The sequence below is a fragment of the Epinephelus fuscoguttatus genome, linkage group LG15 (assembly GCF_011397635.1).
Source record: "Epinephelus fuscoguttatus linkage group LG15, E.fuscoguttatus.final_Chr_v1".
Taxonomy (NCBI): domain Eukaryota; kingdom Metazoa; phylum Chordata; class Actinopteri; order Perciformes; family Serranidae; genus Epinephelus; species Epinephelus fuscoguttatus.
In genome coordinates this window covers 25,642,455-25,655,353 of record NC_064766.1, presented here as the reverse complement: position 1 = coordinate 25,655,353, position 12,899 = coordinate 25,642,455, and the positions used below count along the sequence as shown (strand labels likewise).

At 41.1% G+C, this 12,899-nt stretch overlaps 1 protein-coding gene across 2 annotated transcripts in view; it reads right to left on the bottom strand.

The window, feature by feature from the left end:
- Nucleotides 1-234: 234 nt before the first annotated feature.
- The window catches only part of LOC125901929 (TSC22 domain family protein 2-like), a 38,092-nt gene continuing 25,427 nt past the window's right edge, over nucleotides 235-12,899 (bottom strand). For both annotated transcript variants that reach the window (XM_049597954.1, XM_049597955.1), the window contains 2 exons: nucleotides 5,587-5,638; nucleotides 235-3,484 (listed from right to left, as the gene is read on the bottom strand). In XM_049597954.1, the coding sequence (XP_049453911.1) occupies nucleotides 3,122-3,484; nucleotides 5,587-5,638 (415 nt within the window). In that variant the 3' untranslated portion in view covers nucleotides 235-3,121. The remainder of the gene's footprint in view (nucleotides 3,485-5,586; nucleotides 5,639-12,899) is intronic.

Below are 12,899 nucleotides of genomic sequence, written 5' to 3'. Positions count from 1 at the left end.
TCAAGGCTCTTAATACTTTACAAAAATGTACATTCATACTGGATCTTGTCTTGAGCTATGAATTGGCAACTGCAGCGCAGAATTTGAGTTAGTGTTAAACATTTGTCTTTTTTTGCCTACATTTTTAACAATCAAACATTAAGCATTGCCCCTGGGGAGTACACAGAGGCGAGGTCCCTCCCCTTCCGGTGGGCCGCCATGGGGTCTTATTTCAGACAAAATTATGTACAGTAGTTATCGACATGTGACATAACTCTTTTTTTTTTTTTTTTTTGGTTAAAAAAATCCTGTTTGGATTGTGCCATAACGTTCATCAATTTAAAAGAAAATTTTGTAAGACAAGTTAGTCACTTTGTCGTAAAGCTGTTAAAAGTGTAACCCTGGAAAATATTTGTGATTACAAAGTCGGGTGGGTGATGTCGTAGCTTTCTCTCTCACTGAAGCTACAATGTCCATGTGTTTTGTACTGGGATATACTCACAGGACAACTTTAATTTACAAAACAGTGTGTAGGTCCCATAGTAAAAATGTACGTACGAACTAATGTCAAAAATTGCGTGCTCCAAAAAATATTCGACAGTTTCTACAGTCTGGCTTCCACCTCACCATCTGCATCGCCAATTTCCTGTCTCCAAAATGTTGCACTGTGCAGCCACTGGAAACTACTTTTTAAAGCGACAGGGAAGAATTGATTTCCAATAAACAGCATCATTCAACTTTTTTTTTTCGTTGCCAGGTCGGGCAAGTGTGTCAGAAATGTACTTGCCCAAAGACAAATTTTACTTGCCCCAATAAAAAATAATAAAGACTAAAGTGAATTGTTAGGATCTTTTTCGGAAAACTGACGCGCCTTTGAAAAACGTCCATTTTATCTGCCTTGCTCTCAAACTTTCGACAAACTGCACAATACTTCATTGGAGTTTTGCCCACATCCTCTAACAACACCCAACTACACTCCTGTTTCCAGGATAATTTAAACGCTCGCTTGCGCTTCAGCTTATGAGATTCATCTTTACCTGCCCCTATTTTCTCGCGAGCGCTTGTGCAACTCTTGGCAGAGATGAGATGGAAGTGAGATGGGTCAGTCCATAGCTACTTCCATCATCAGCTCTGTTTAAGTCTTATTCACCACTTGCCTGGCTGGGCAGGGAGTAGCACTTTCAGATCGGTACTTGGTATCGGCTGATAAATCGGCAAGTTCAGGTATCAGAATTGTGAAGGAAAAAAATGGTATCAAACATAACTAGGTACAACGTTACAATTGTGGAAGGAACATAGCAACAGGGGTCTTATTTTTAAAACAATGCGTAGGATTCATAATAAAAAATTATGTATGGACAAAAACCAATATGGTGTGTGCCAAAAAAGTTACCCAAGTTACCTAAGCAAGATGGCTCACTCCTTAGCTACTTCCATCATCAGCTCCGGGGAAAAAAACAGTTTAAGTCTTATTCACCACTTGCCTGGCTGGGCAAGTGAGATGCTGAATTTACTAGCCTGAAGTAGCATTTTCAGATCGGTACTCTGAATCGGCTGATACATTGGCAAGTTCAGGCATCGGAATCGGGAAACAAAAAAATGGCATCGAAACATCTCTAGGTAAGACAACATTAGAAAAGTGCAAGGAACATGGCTAAGTTACTTAACTAGCTAGCTAGCTGGTGTCGGTGGCGTACATTGTTCGAGATGAGACAGTTCACTGAGCAGTTTCACGCAAAACTATATGGTACTATGTAGGGCTGTAGGAATTGGAAAACAAATCATATTACAATTAATTTGAAAATGGCAATATGAGTCATAATTTTTGAGGAATTGTAATTTTCCAAATTTCATTTTAATTGATTTTTTTTAACAAAATAAATGATAATGTGATTTTTGTTGGGGTCTGTACCAAACAAGCAATTTCCCTTACATCTGGAATATGAGTTGTATGCCAGGGCATCTCCGCAGCACATTAACAATTTATTTATAGTAGTATGTTTTTATTTATTTATTTTAATTCATTTTACATTTATTTAAAAATTGCAACTCCTGCAATTTCATTATATTCTGATTAATTGTGCAGCCATGGTACAACAAACTGCGACTTTATTGATTTGCAAAATTATTTTCTAAATTGACAAACATTATTTGTCATTCATGGCACAATTTAAATAGGATCAAAAAATATTTGTCTCTTGTTGACTACTGTACATATTTTTTTTCTGGAATGCGGTCCCATGGGAGACACCGGAAAGGGAGGGACTTTGCCTCTCTATGGCCAATCTGTTGAAACACTGTAGAAGAAAAAGGAAACAAGTCACCGGGCTATTGTTAGATGAGTTTCGTGAAATTGTTCATTTATGAAAATAGCAGCCCTGTAATAAATAAAACACTTAACAGTAGAACTCAAAAGACTGATGCAAGAGTTGATGTAAAAGTAACGGCAGCGGTGTGGCGCTCCGGAAAAAAAAAAAAAAAAACAGACTCTCTCTTTCTCTCTCCCACTTCTTACTTTACAACATGAAACAGCAAGGCTAAAAATACCCCGTTACCCACTCAGTTATCTCATTTAAAAAAATAATCGCTCTCTTTTTGACAATCCCTCCCGTTTGTCCCTTATGTGAGGCGAAGCCCTCCCTTTCCACACCCACGGGTCGAGCAGGTTTCAGGTCAGGTCGTGGGCCGGTCTGGCTCGAGCCTAGTCCAAGAAAAGACATCCTGTCCACGAGCTTGGACGCAGCAGTCAACCACTCTGGGAACGTAGCCAAGATGAAAACAAACACCCCGACCTTCCCTGATACTCTGGCTCTGCACACTTTCTCCGTCTAAGTCTCTCTGTCTTTCTCTCTGATGATTGCATTAACACTGGAAAGGCCCACAGTACAGATGCATACACACTTACATTCTGACACCGATTCACAGTCGCACTTGCTTGCTAACGCACCCTGACACACACACACACACACACACACACACACACACACACACACAAGCACTGTACTTTGTGGTCAAGCTGGTGGCTAAGAAGACAAAGTTTTTTTTTTTCTTCTTTTTAATTTCACATACACTAATCGTAATAAGTTGTAGAGAAGATGCTCTTCTTTTTTTTTTTTCTTGCCCTAAGCAGAGCAGATGCACTTCAAGCGGAGGTGACGTTGGGTTGCATTTGTTGCTGGCCGGGGTCGAGCTGAGGCTGCGTCTGGATCTGCTGGGGTTTGGGGTGGTGCTGAAGCTGGGGGTGTGACTGCGGCTGAGGCTGAGCTTGAAGCGGAGGCTGGGCCTGTTGCTGAGGCTGGCTGAGTCCTTGCTGCGGGGGCGTGGCGCCAGAGCTGGTGGCCGAGTGGGCGGGCAGCTGAGACAGCTGCTCGCTGTTGGCCAGGGATTTCAGCACGGCGTTCTCCCTCTCCAACACAGAGTTCCTCTCAAACAGCTCCTTGATCTGCTCCTTTAAGACCTCCACCTCTTCGCGCACCGCGTACATCAGATGGCTTTTCACCAGGTCCTGCAGGAGACATGAAATGTGCCACTGGGTCAAAAACATAAAAGGACCTGGCCGGAGGCAGCAGAGTCACACAGGGGCTGATGTTGTCACACGTAGGACACAAGGACATCACAGTGAAGCCCGAGGCTAAATTTGTTCATGTGTCCATTCTAGCTGTGTGTGTTTATGCTTAAAGGCAAAGACAAACAAATATAAAGACCCAATGGTTCTTACAACCATGAAAATAAGTCAAGACAGGCTTTAGAGCTGGATGTACGTGCTTTCAGACCTAGAGTTGTCTTGCTTCGGTCTGAATCAGGGACTAATTTCGTTGCATAATTGCCTAGAGTTGGTTCATGTTCTCACGGCAGCATTTACAAGCGGACCACCTCTTCAAGAAGGTCTCGGTCCGGTTGTTTTGGTGCACACCCGAGTGCGATTGCTGTGTTCAAAACGAACCGCACTTAGGGGGCAAATGAACTTGAGTTCGACTGAACCGAACCAAACATGGCAGGTGTGAAAGCAGCCTAAAGGTCAACCACAATGACTTGACTTCAGCATCATAATAGCACAGTTTATTTGTGTATATATTTTGGACCCTGACGTCAGCGTCTTTTCATGTTACTGAATATCTACTGAATATAATATCTACTAAAAGGCCCAGTGTGTTAAATTTAGGGGGATTTAGTGGCATATAGCGGTGAAGATTTCAGATTGAAACCAGCTGAAACTTCTCCCAGTTAGAATTCTTTCAGTGTTCATTGTTCAGGTTTTTACCAGGAGCCAAATCATCAGCAGAGGTCTCTTTCTCTCCAAAACAAACATACCAGGTTATTTAAACTGGTAAAAGGCATGGAATAAAGCAGTCTCACCTTGCAAATCAGTGTTTCTTACATGCAGTTTGGCAGGTCTGAGACAGCCGCTAACCTAGCACTTGTTAAGCTGCGGTCTCCTTTTTTCTGTGATAACTTAAGATCCAGACGTTCAGAAGGTTTTTACTGGGAGCCGAATTATCCGCAGAGGTCTCTTTCTCATTTAAACAAACAGACTTGGTGATTTAAATAGGTAAAACCACTGGATAAAGCTGTTTTACATTACAAATCAGTGTTTTTCCTATGCTATTTGACTTGTCAGAGATGGGCCACTAACCTGGTGCCTGCTAACGTGTGCTCCCTTTCCTCTGACGATTTAAGATCCAGAAATTGAAGTTTTTACCGGAGCCGAATTATCCACAGAGGTCTTTAAAATGAATGGTGATTTAAACTAGTAAAAAACACTAAATAAAGCAGTTTTATGTTACAAATCAGTGTTTTTCCTATGCTATTTGACTTGTCAGAGACAGGCTGCTAGCCCAGCACCTGCTAATGTGTGCTCACTTTTTTTCTCTGATAACTTTAGATCCAGAGGTTCAGTAGGTTTTTACCATGAGCCAAATTATCCACAGAGGTCTCTTCCTCTCCAAAACAAACAGACCCGCTGATTTTAACAGGTAAAAACAGTGAATTAACAGCTTCACGTTAAGAAAATGTGTCTCTCCGACAATGCTCATCGTGAAGGGGCTGCTAACTTTAGTGGTGGCCACGAAACGCAAATGGCCCTATCTAGAGCCAGTGTTTGGTTTGTCCGTTCTGGGCTACTGTAGAAACATGGCGGTGCAACATGGTGATCTCCAGAAACAAGGACCTGCTCCCTATGTAGATATAAACGTCTCATTCGAAGGCAGGCTTTGCTATCAAAAACGACATTTTGGGCCAAAAAACAAAAAGAAAATCTGTCTGGAGCCACAAAACATATTTGAGCCTCATCCTAAAGGTAACACAGCCTTTTAAGCTGAATTTAGCCTCTCAACATTACTAATCTAAATAAGCATTCACTGATATGTTTCAGCACAAGGTGGCCATTTTTGATTATTTGGTGCTTAAACTTTGCAGCATCCATAGATAGCCTAGGTAGGAAGACTCAAGACTACCTAAGCCATTACTAGTGATGTACATACCTATTATATTATATTCCATTTCTGCCAATACATCTCCCTGAATCCTACACACTGGACCTTTAAGCCAAAAAGTGAGAGAAAATTTTACCCAGAGAAGTTCATGATCCGTGTTAAATGGATTACTCACCATTGCCTGTTCTATTTTATTATCAATGGCAGCAACATTGGTTCCCGAGGCCCTGTGAAGAAGAAAAGACAGATAAAGTCACGTTAGGATTAATCTCCAAGGTTCCAGGATTCAAACCTCCTGAGGGGACAGAGTCATTTCTCTACTCTCAGCACATTTGTTAAAAAAATAAATTACAAAAGGAATCTTAACACAAACAGACACACTGGTGCTCAATGAATCCAGGCAGCCGCCGTCAGATCACCACATGAATCTGGGACAGATTATATAAAATGACCTGTCACCATGGTCTGTACATTATAACTCTACCCTATGTAGGTCAGGTCGCAGACTTTGCAGGAGAAATGAGAGAAGCTTGGCTGCAGGCAACACAAGTTAGTGCAAATAATGCATCACTGCCATATTTAGTGTAGGTGTGGCGATGTCTCCACAGGAAGCATTTGATATTAATATTATTAATTAACACACACACACACACACACACACACACACACACACACACATTCTCCCAAACATCTCTGAATGCACAGCTGTAATGGAGCCATACGCTCGTGGAAAGACCCCTTTAAATTCAGCACAAATTAAATTAAGTTGTATTTCTGGCGCACTTTAAACAGCAGCTTTAGTTATATCCGCGGAGCAGCGTCCGGTGCGTCTCGTTACCTGCAGCGGGTCCGGTATGAAAGCAGCGGGCCGCAGGTGGCGGGTCGGGCCGGGTCTCCGGGGCAGCACGGTGGTTTGTAAGAAAACGTGCACGGCATGGCGCTGACTGCTGCGGCTTAAGCGACATCGGTGGCGGCGGGGGAAAGAAAAGGGCCACCGGAGCGGACCGGAGGCGGTTTAGTGGGGCAACTGTGACCACATTTAGAATAATGAAACATGAACCAACGGGTGGAGAAGTCAGAAGGGCTGACAGGAGGCGGAGAGACACGTCTGACACCTCTGCTCCGCCCGCCCCACAGTGACTGGGAACAGGAGTAACTACACTGTAACTTCAGGGGGATGTATGGAGGCCGACACGTGCCAAGTGAACGCTTTGTTAAATTAGTCCATTCAGAAATGGGCAGATAGATAGATAGACTTAATTGATCGTTAATTAACCAGCAGCAGTTTTTTAGGCATTGCAAGGGAGTGGTAAAAAAAATAATAAACATTTCACACTAGGAAAAAAAATGTATGTACGTCACTAGAAAAACACACCTTAGCACACTATATAATTATAAGATATATATCTATAGCATATCTATAGAATATACAATATAGAGATTATACTATAATACACTACAAATATACTAAAACACAAATTCTACAATACAGCCATAGGATAACACACTAATGACATACACATTAAACAAATGTGTAAACGATACATGCATTGAACTAATCTGTAAACAATATATACATCAAACAAATGCCTAAACGACATATACATTAAACTAATTTGTAAATGATATATCATTAAACAAATGTGTAAATAAACACACTTGTAAACAATATATACATTAAACAAATTTGTAAACGATACATTAAATAAAATTGTAAACGATATATGCGTTAAACAAATGTGTAAAATTCCAATAATGGTATTGGTGCAAAGTCTAAAATACCCCTGAAACAAAGTTTTGTGCAGTTGTAGCTCGTTTGTCTTTGTTGGCCACCATATCATTGATATAAAACTCAAAACGAACGAGAAACTGCAGTTCAGAGAGAAAAAATATGTTAAAGTTAATTTTGAAACCGTCACCATCAAATATTTTTTCCACCAGGGGGCACTGACAAGCTCATTTTTAAAACTGTAAAATATGTCACTCAGTTTATTAGAGTTTTGACCAAGATATATGAGTATATCTAATATAAATCAAAAATGTTTAATGAAACAAAACAATTTGTTTTACTGAAATATTAATCGGCCTTTTAATTTGCTGGCATTAAAGAATCCAGTATCAGTCAGGAATCCTAAATGTAGGTTTATATCTGCACAAAGTGTGATGGAATAAGTCGTGTAGGACCAACGCCACCGTGAGGTAGACACCAGGTTGACTGTAGACTCACCCTGAGGACACAATGTTCTGTTCCCTCACACCATCCAATTTATGTGTGTGAGGCCAGAGGAAGCACTCTGTAGATTGTTATCAGCAGGCTGTACCGGGGAAGGAATGTTCCCCATACCTCCGCTGCTATGAAACACTGTCACTCACATCCCTGTCCTACACTGCTGCCTTTGATCCCTGTCAGATACGACAATGTCTAACATGAGCTACAGGCAAGTACATCACACAATGAACATGTTGAAAAAGATACACATGGTGTCACTCAGCCATAACCAACAGACATCACTGAAGGAAATAAATTACTAACAAGAATGCACATTTCAGCAGCCAGCACTCAGTCATTAGTGTCTCTTTGTGTCCCTCATAGACCACATTATGTGACCCCCCACGAGTGGTTGCATAACCAAATGTTAGGAAAAAAACTGCCTCAACCTCAGCCTCACCCTGCGCCAAATGTGGGTTCAATTTAGACGAGGCCCTCCTATAGTTTCCCTCCCTGACAGGAGTTTTCAATAGGCCTGGAACCCAGAGGAATCTCACTCTTTGAAATACAGACCCTGGATGGACTCTCTGGGCTACACCCTTGTTGCTTCACCCAGTACAGACAAAAACATGCTTTACTATTAACAGACTCATACTCTGGAGTAGGACTGGATATCGTTTAAAAAATTATCATACCAGTGCCCTTAAGGCCCAGACACACTAAACAGACATCAGAGAAAAAACAGCAACAAAAAGTTGCACTTGGACACACCACAAAGACTGGCCAATCAGAACGTTCTGTGCCTGCATGGGAGGAAATAACTCTTCAAACCAGCAGAGGGCAGTAGTCTGTGTTCGTCATTAAAAATAGAACGACTGAGGAACAACAGGACGCACTGACAATGCTAGTTAGCCAGTTAGGACATTAACAGCACATGATGATTAAAGAACAAATGATATTTACTGTGCGCTAGCGAACAATAACAAACAATTACGAACCCTTTGTGCTAACCATGAGTTAGCCATGAGAGCTCAATGGCTAAAAAAAAAATCTGACCCAATACAAGGAGTTTATTTTGCTATCATGCCTTCTTGCGTCAATTGTTTGCTTTCCTCCCTCTCGTTTCTCTTCTTGTGCACTGAGTTGAACTGCCAATCAGAGTGATTTCATTTACCGACTGGCTCCGCCGTCTTCAGACGCCGTTTCTATGTGCTAAATCGACCAGAAAAAAGCCAACAAGTGCCAACAGAGCGCAAAAACTAGGACGATAGATGCTCATAGAGGACCCAACGTTGACCAACCACCGACTGTCACCTTGTTGTGTCGGGCCTTTAAAGTGATAAAAGATACCAATAGAATACTTAATTCAATACCCAGAATGTGAATGGAGTGGTGTATAGTATAGCTAAACTTTGAAACGTTTTGGTAGTATTCAGGCACACTGAACTCTGTCAAATTCACTGCACTCAACTTCACCACACCACAGACTCTATGAGTTGGAGCTGCTGCTGCAGGAGTGTGAGCTCTTTGCCGGGGACACTTGGAGATTGTTGGTCTGGCCGAATACACAGTGACAGGACTAATTGTTAACATCACACTGCTAACCTTACCTGACAGGTACAGGTAGTGACAGGTTTAACGTCAGACCTGAGCCGTTTTGAGTTTGTTGGGATCGTTTCATGGCTCAGTGTTGGATGTTAGTGCTGCTGCAGTGTTAGCTCAAGCTAATGCCGCAGACTCGCAGGTAGGAGAGTGGCTCTGGTGGCAGCAGAAACAGAAAGTTTGGTGATCTGGCGGGGAGTCTGGACTGGGATCAGACCCCCGGCGCATAAAGAACAGAATGTAGGTATCGTTTGACTGGAGACATTACAATACCTCTTGATACTGGGTTATTTCGGTTGATACCTTAAGGTATCAAGTACCATATCGAGCCTCCTAGCAGTGCAACATATTTTTTTAATGAAGTAGAGCAGGTAGGCTAATCAAATAAGTAAGGCTAACCTATGGGACTGAGATATGAACAATCTGCCACTCCCACTCTCTTCCTTATCACAACATTAAAGATTAACAGTACACATAAAAAATGAACTCAGCCAATGTGAGCTTGCTAACTACATTTTCACCTACAGTATCTGCAACTTGTCTTTGAAAAGGTCAGAAGTGGAGTTTATCAGTATTGTTCGGGAGAAACAGAAGGCACTTTCTCATGCGGCTGTTGTCTTTTTTAGATTTTGGTACAAAAAGTTTGGTCAGATGTGGTCTGGGACTTTCGTTGGAGGCTGCCTTTTGTTCTGGGTTTTACTCTGTCATCATCACATCATGGTCAAAAAACAGGTGGTGCTTTTATTTTTTTCTTTCAGGCAGCTGGCAAAATGGCATCTGTGGTAGAAGAGCTTCTTGCACGCCCTCAACCCCAACACGCAATCCCCACATTTACAGCGGACCAGTTTAAACGAATGTAGAAGTAAAAAGTGGATTAATGGCTCAACAGTAGTTTTAAAAAAAAACATCAAAAGTACTCGTTCATTAAATTTTTCTTTACTTATGTGCGTTACTTGTATTGCCCACCCCTGCTCTAGTGTCATTTAGCCATTTGTTAACCTCTTTTTTAAGACACGTAAAAGCTTTAAAATTCACAAGTGTGGTATTTACGGACATATTTTATGTCTAGAACAAAAATAAAAATTTCTTAAACACATATTAACCACAGACCTTATCTATAACCAAAACCTCATTCAAAAACCCATTCACTTCAAGACGGGAGAACCGGAAAACCAGAGCTTATTCATTTCCTGGTTTTTAGGACTCATTCCTGCAGCACTCTGTATCAGAAACTATTTCCTAGAATGCGATCTGATGTCTTCAATTTGCTTGTTTTGTTGACCCAGAACTCTAAAGCCCCAAATCATTCTGTTTAATACAATAAACAATTATTAGATTATTACAATTGTTTCATTTTCTGCCAGTAAGCTTCTAAACTAATCATCTCAGCTCCTTGTCATGTCAGCCTGACAGCGATGCTTTGTTGTAGTTCCTCATTCTAATGACTGGGAATTTCCTCTCTGCCATTAACCCTTTGAACTCTGCACTAAAAAAATGACCTGCCGGTGCCTATGTAGGTATTTTTACTTATTGTGATGTCATTTCTGGGAGTATCTTCAAATGCTTCATATCTGTACAGCCTTACAGCCCTAAGGTTATGTGGGCAGTGAACCATTATAATTGACAAAAGTATTGAAATTGTGTCATATAGTAAAAGAAAGAAGAAGAAAAAAAAACGGACATGATTTTTCATCAAATTTGACAAAATAAACACAAAACATATTGATCCAAAAGATCTCTGAATGTAGAAACCTGAACAATATATATATATATATATATATATATGGACAATAATTTTTGTAACTCTCCATAAGTTATTTGAACTGTGTACATTATTTAGTTTCAACGATGTGCTTATCTTTATGAGCAGAGTGCAAACATGTTTTAATGCAGTAGTTTCATACATCATTCCTTTGGCACCGGTTTTGCACCACAAAACTGTAACATAACGATGTCATCACCAGTGTGTAATATTATGACATGGAAGACAGAAGCCTTAGTCTTCTGCTACGGTTTTTATTTTAGATTGATGAAGTAATTAAGGTTTTATTTAACATCTGTATATACATAATTGTGCAAACGGGGAAAAACCTGCACCACCACGCATTGTAACCATGTTTGCACACACGTAAGGTAACGTAACACAATGTAATGACATAATAACGCTAAACAGAAGCCTCAGCTTTATGCTGCAAAAAGAATAAATGCTGTAACTATTATGGTTTTTATTTTGGATCAGTTCTAATAGGATCATACAAACAATGATCTCCTGTGGTGGTCTGTTTTTATAGTGTTTAAGCAGGGGGGGGTATGAAGCATTTCTTGGAGGCAATACTGCAATGACCTGACACTACAGAGATCAAACCAGGGAATAAAAAAAGAAATACAACTCCCATGGGTGCTGTCAGCGGGACATGTGACGAGCTAGTGATGGGCTGGTAACTAAGGAGACTGGAAAACATCAACAACTCAATAATAGCTGTCAGTGTGTGAGATAGATTTTCACAGTGCCAGCAGTGCAGCAGTTCTGCTTCCTGGAGTCAAAGATGAGTTTGTTAAGTCATGATGGTTTGGGCGGACACCCTTTACTTCACTAGTTGCACTGAAGCGAGCAGGAACAACAATCAAGTCAAAACCATATTAGGACACCATCTGGCGCTCCAAGCAGAACTTCCAAGAACAACTGGCACTGGGGGCAGAATCTGAAAACCACAATATGACTGAGTGTGCCTGGTAGAAGCACCGCTCCCGACACACATGATCTTGTTTAAGCCTCCAGATCTCACGTCAAAGCCGAGAACTTGTTTGAGTGGCCTACTTAAAAACAAAACATGTGAATGCACGGTAAAGCCTCCTCCTCTGTTTTCCCAGCATTACAAAGCAAACAGTATATACCTCCTGATGTGAGTAAGGTCAAGCCCCAGAGGGCAAAGGGGCGGGCCGAGATGAAACAGAATGCTAATGAGGGTTTGAACTTGCACCGCTGCTGATTATGCAACCAACGCTTCTGTAATCTTCGCCTTCCACATTAACATGACTGACTTTTATAAGCTCTGCGCAGAGTTTGGTGCTCCCCATATGATGTTAGCTATAAAATAGGAATGTCAATAAAAAGTCCATTAGCAGCTGAGCAGTTTACACTCACACAGAGCGTGGGCAAGTGGAGCAGTGAGGGTGAATAACTCATCTCAACACTGAATAGTTCTCATTCCTTGCCTCTGGCAGAACTGCTGGCAGATTTAAGAGCTGTAGTAGGTTTCCTTCAGCAACACAGGGAACACAAAGCAAAGTCTATTTTACTCCGAGACATGACGAGACAAGTTCCCAGCTTAAGAGGCAGGGCCTGATCATATGCCCAAGGACAACAGGTGCACAAGTCAGTCTTACCTAGACACTTGTGACGCATGGATACCTCGGATTTTAAAGCTTAAAGGGACAGTTTACCCCAAAATCAAAAATACATATTTCTCCTCTTACCTGTAGAGTTATTTATCAGTCTAGATTATTTTGGTGTGAGTTGCGGAGCGTAGAGATATCTGCCTTGACTTCAAATCAATATCATGATTAATTAAACATCTTACCTCGATTACAATTATTGAATGATTATTTTGTTTTTAACACTCCGCAACTCACACCAAAACAATCTAGACTGATAAACAACACTACAGGTAAGAGGA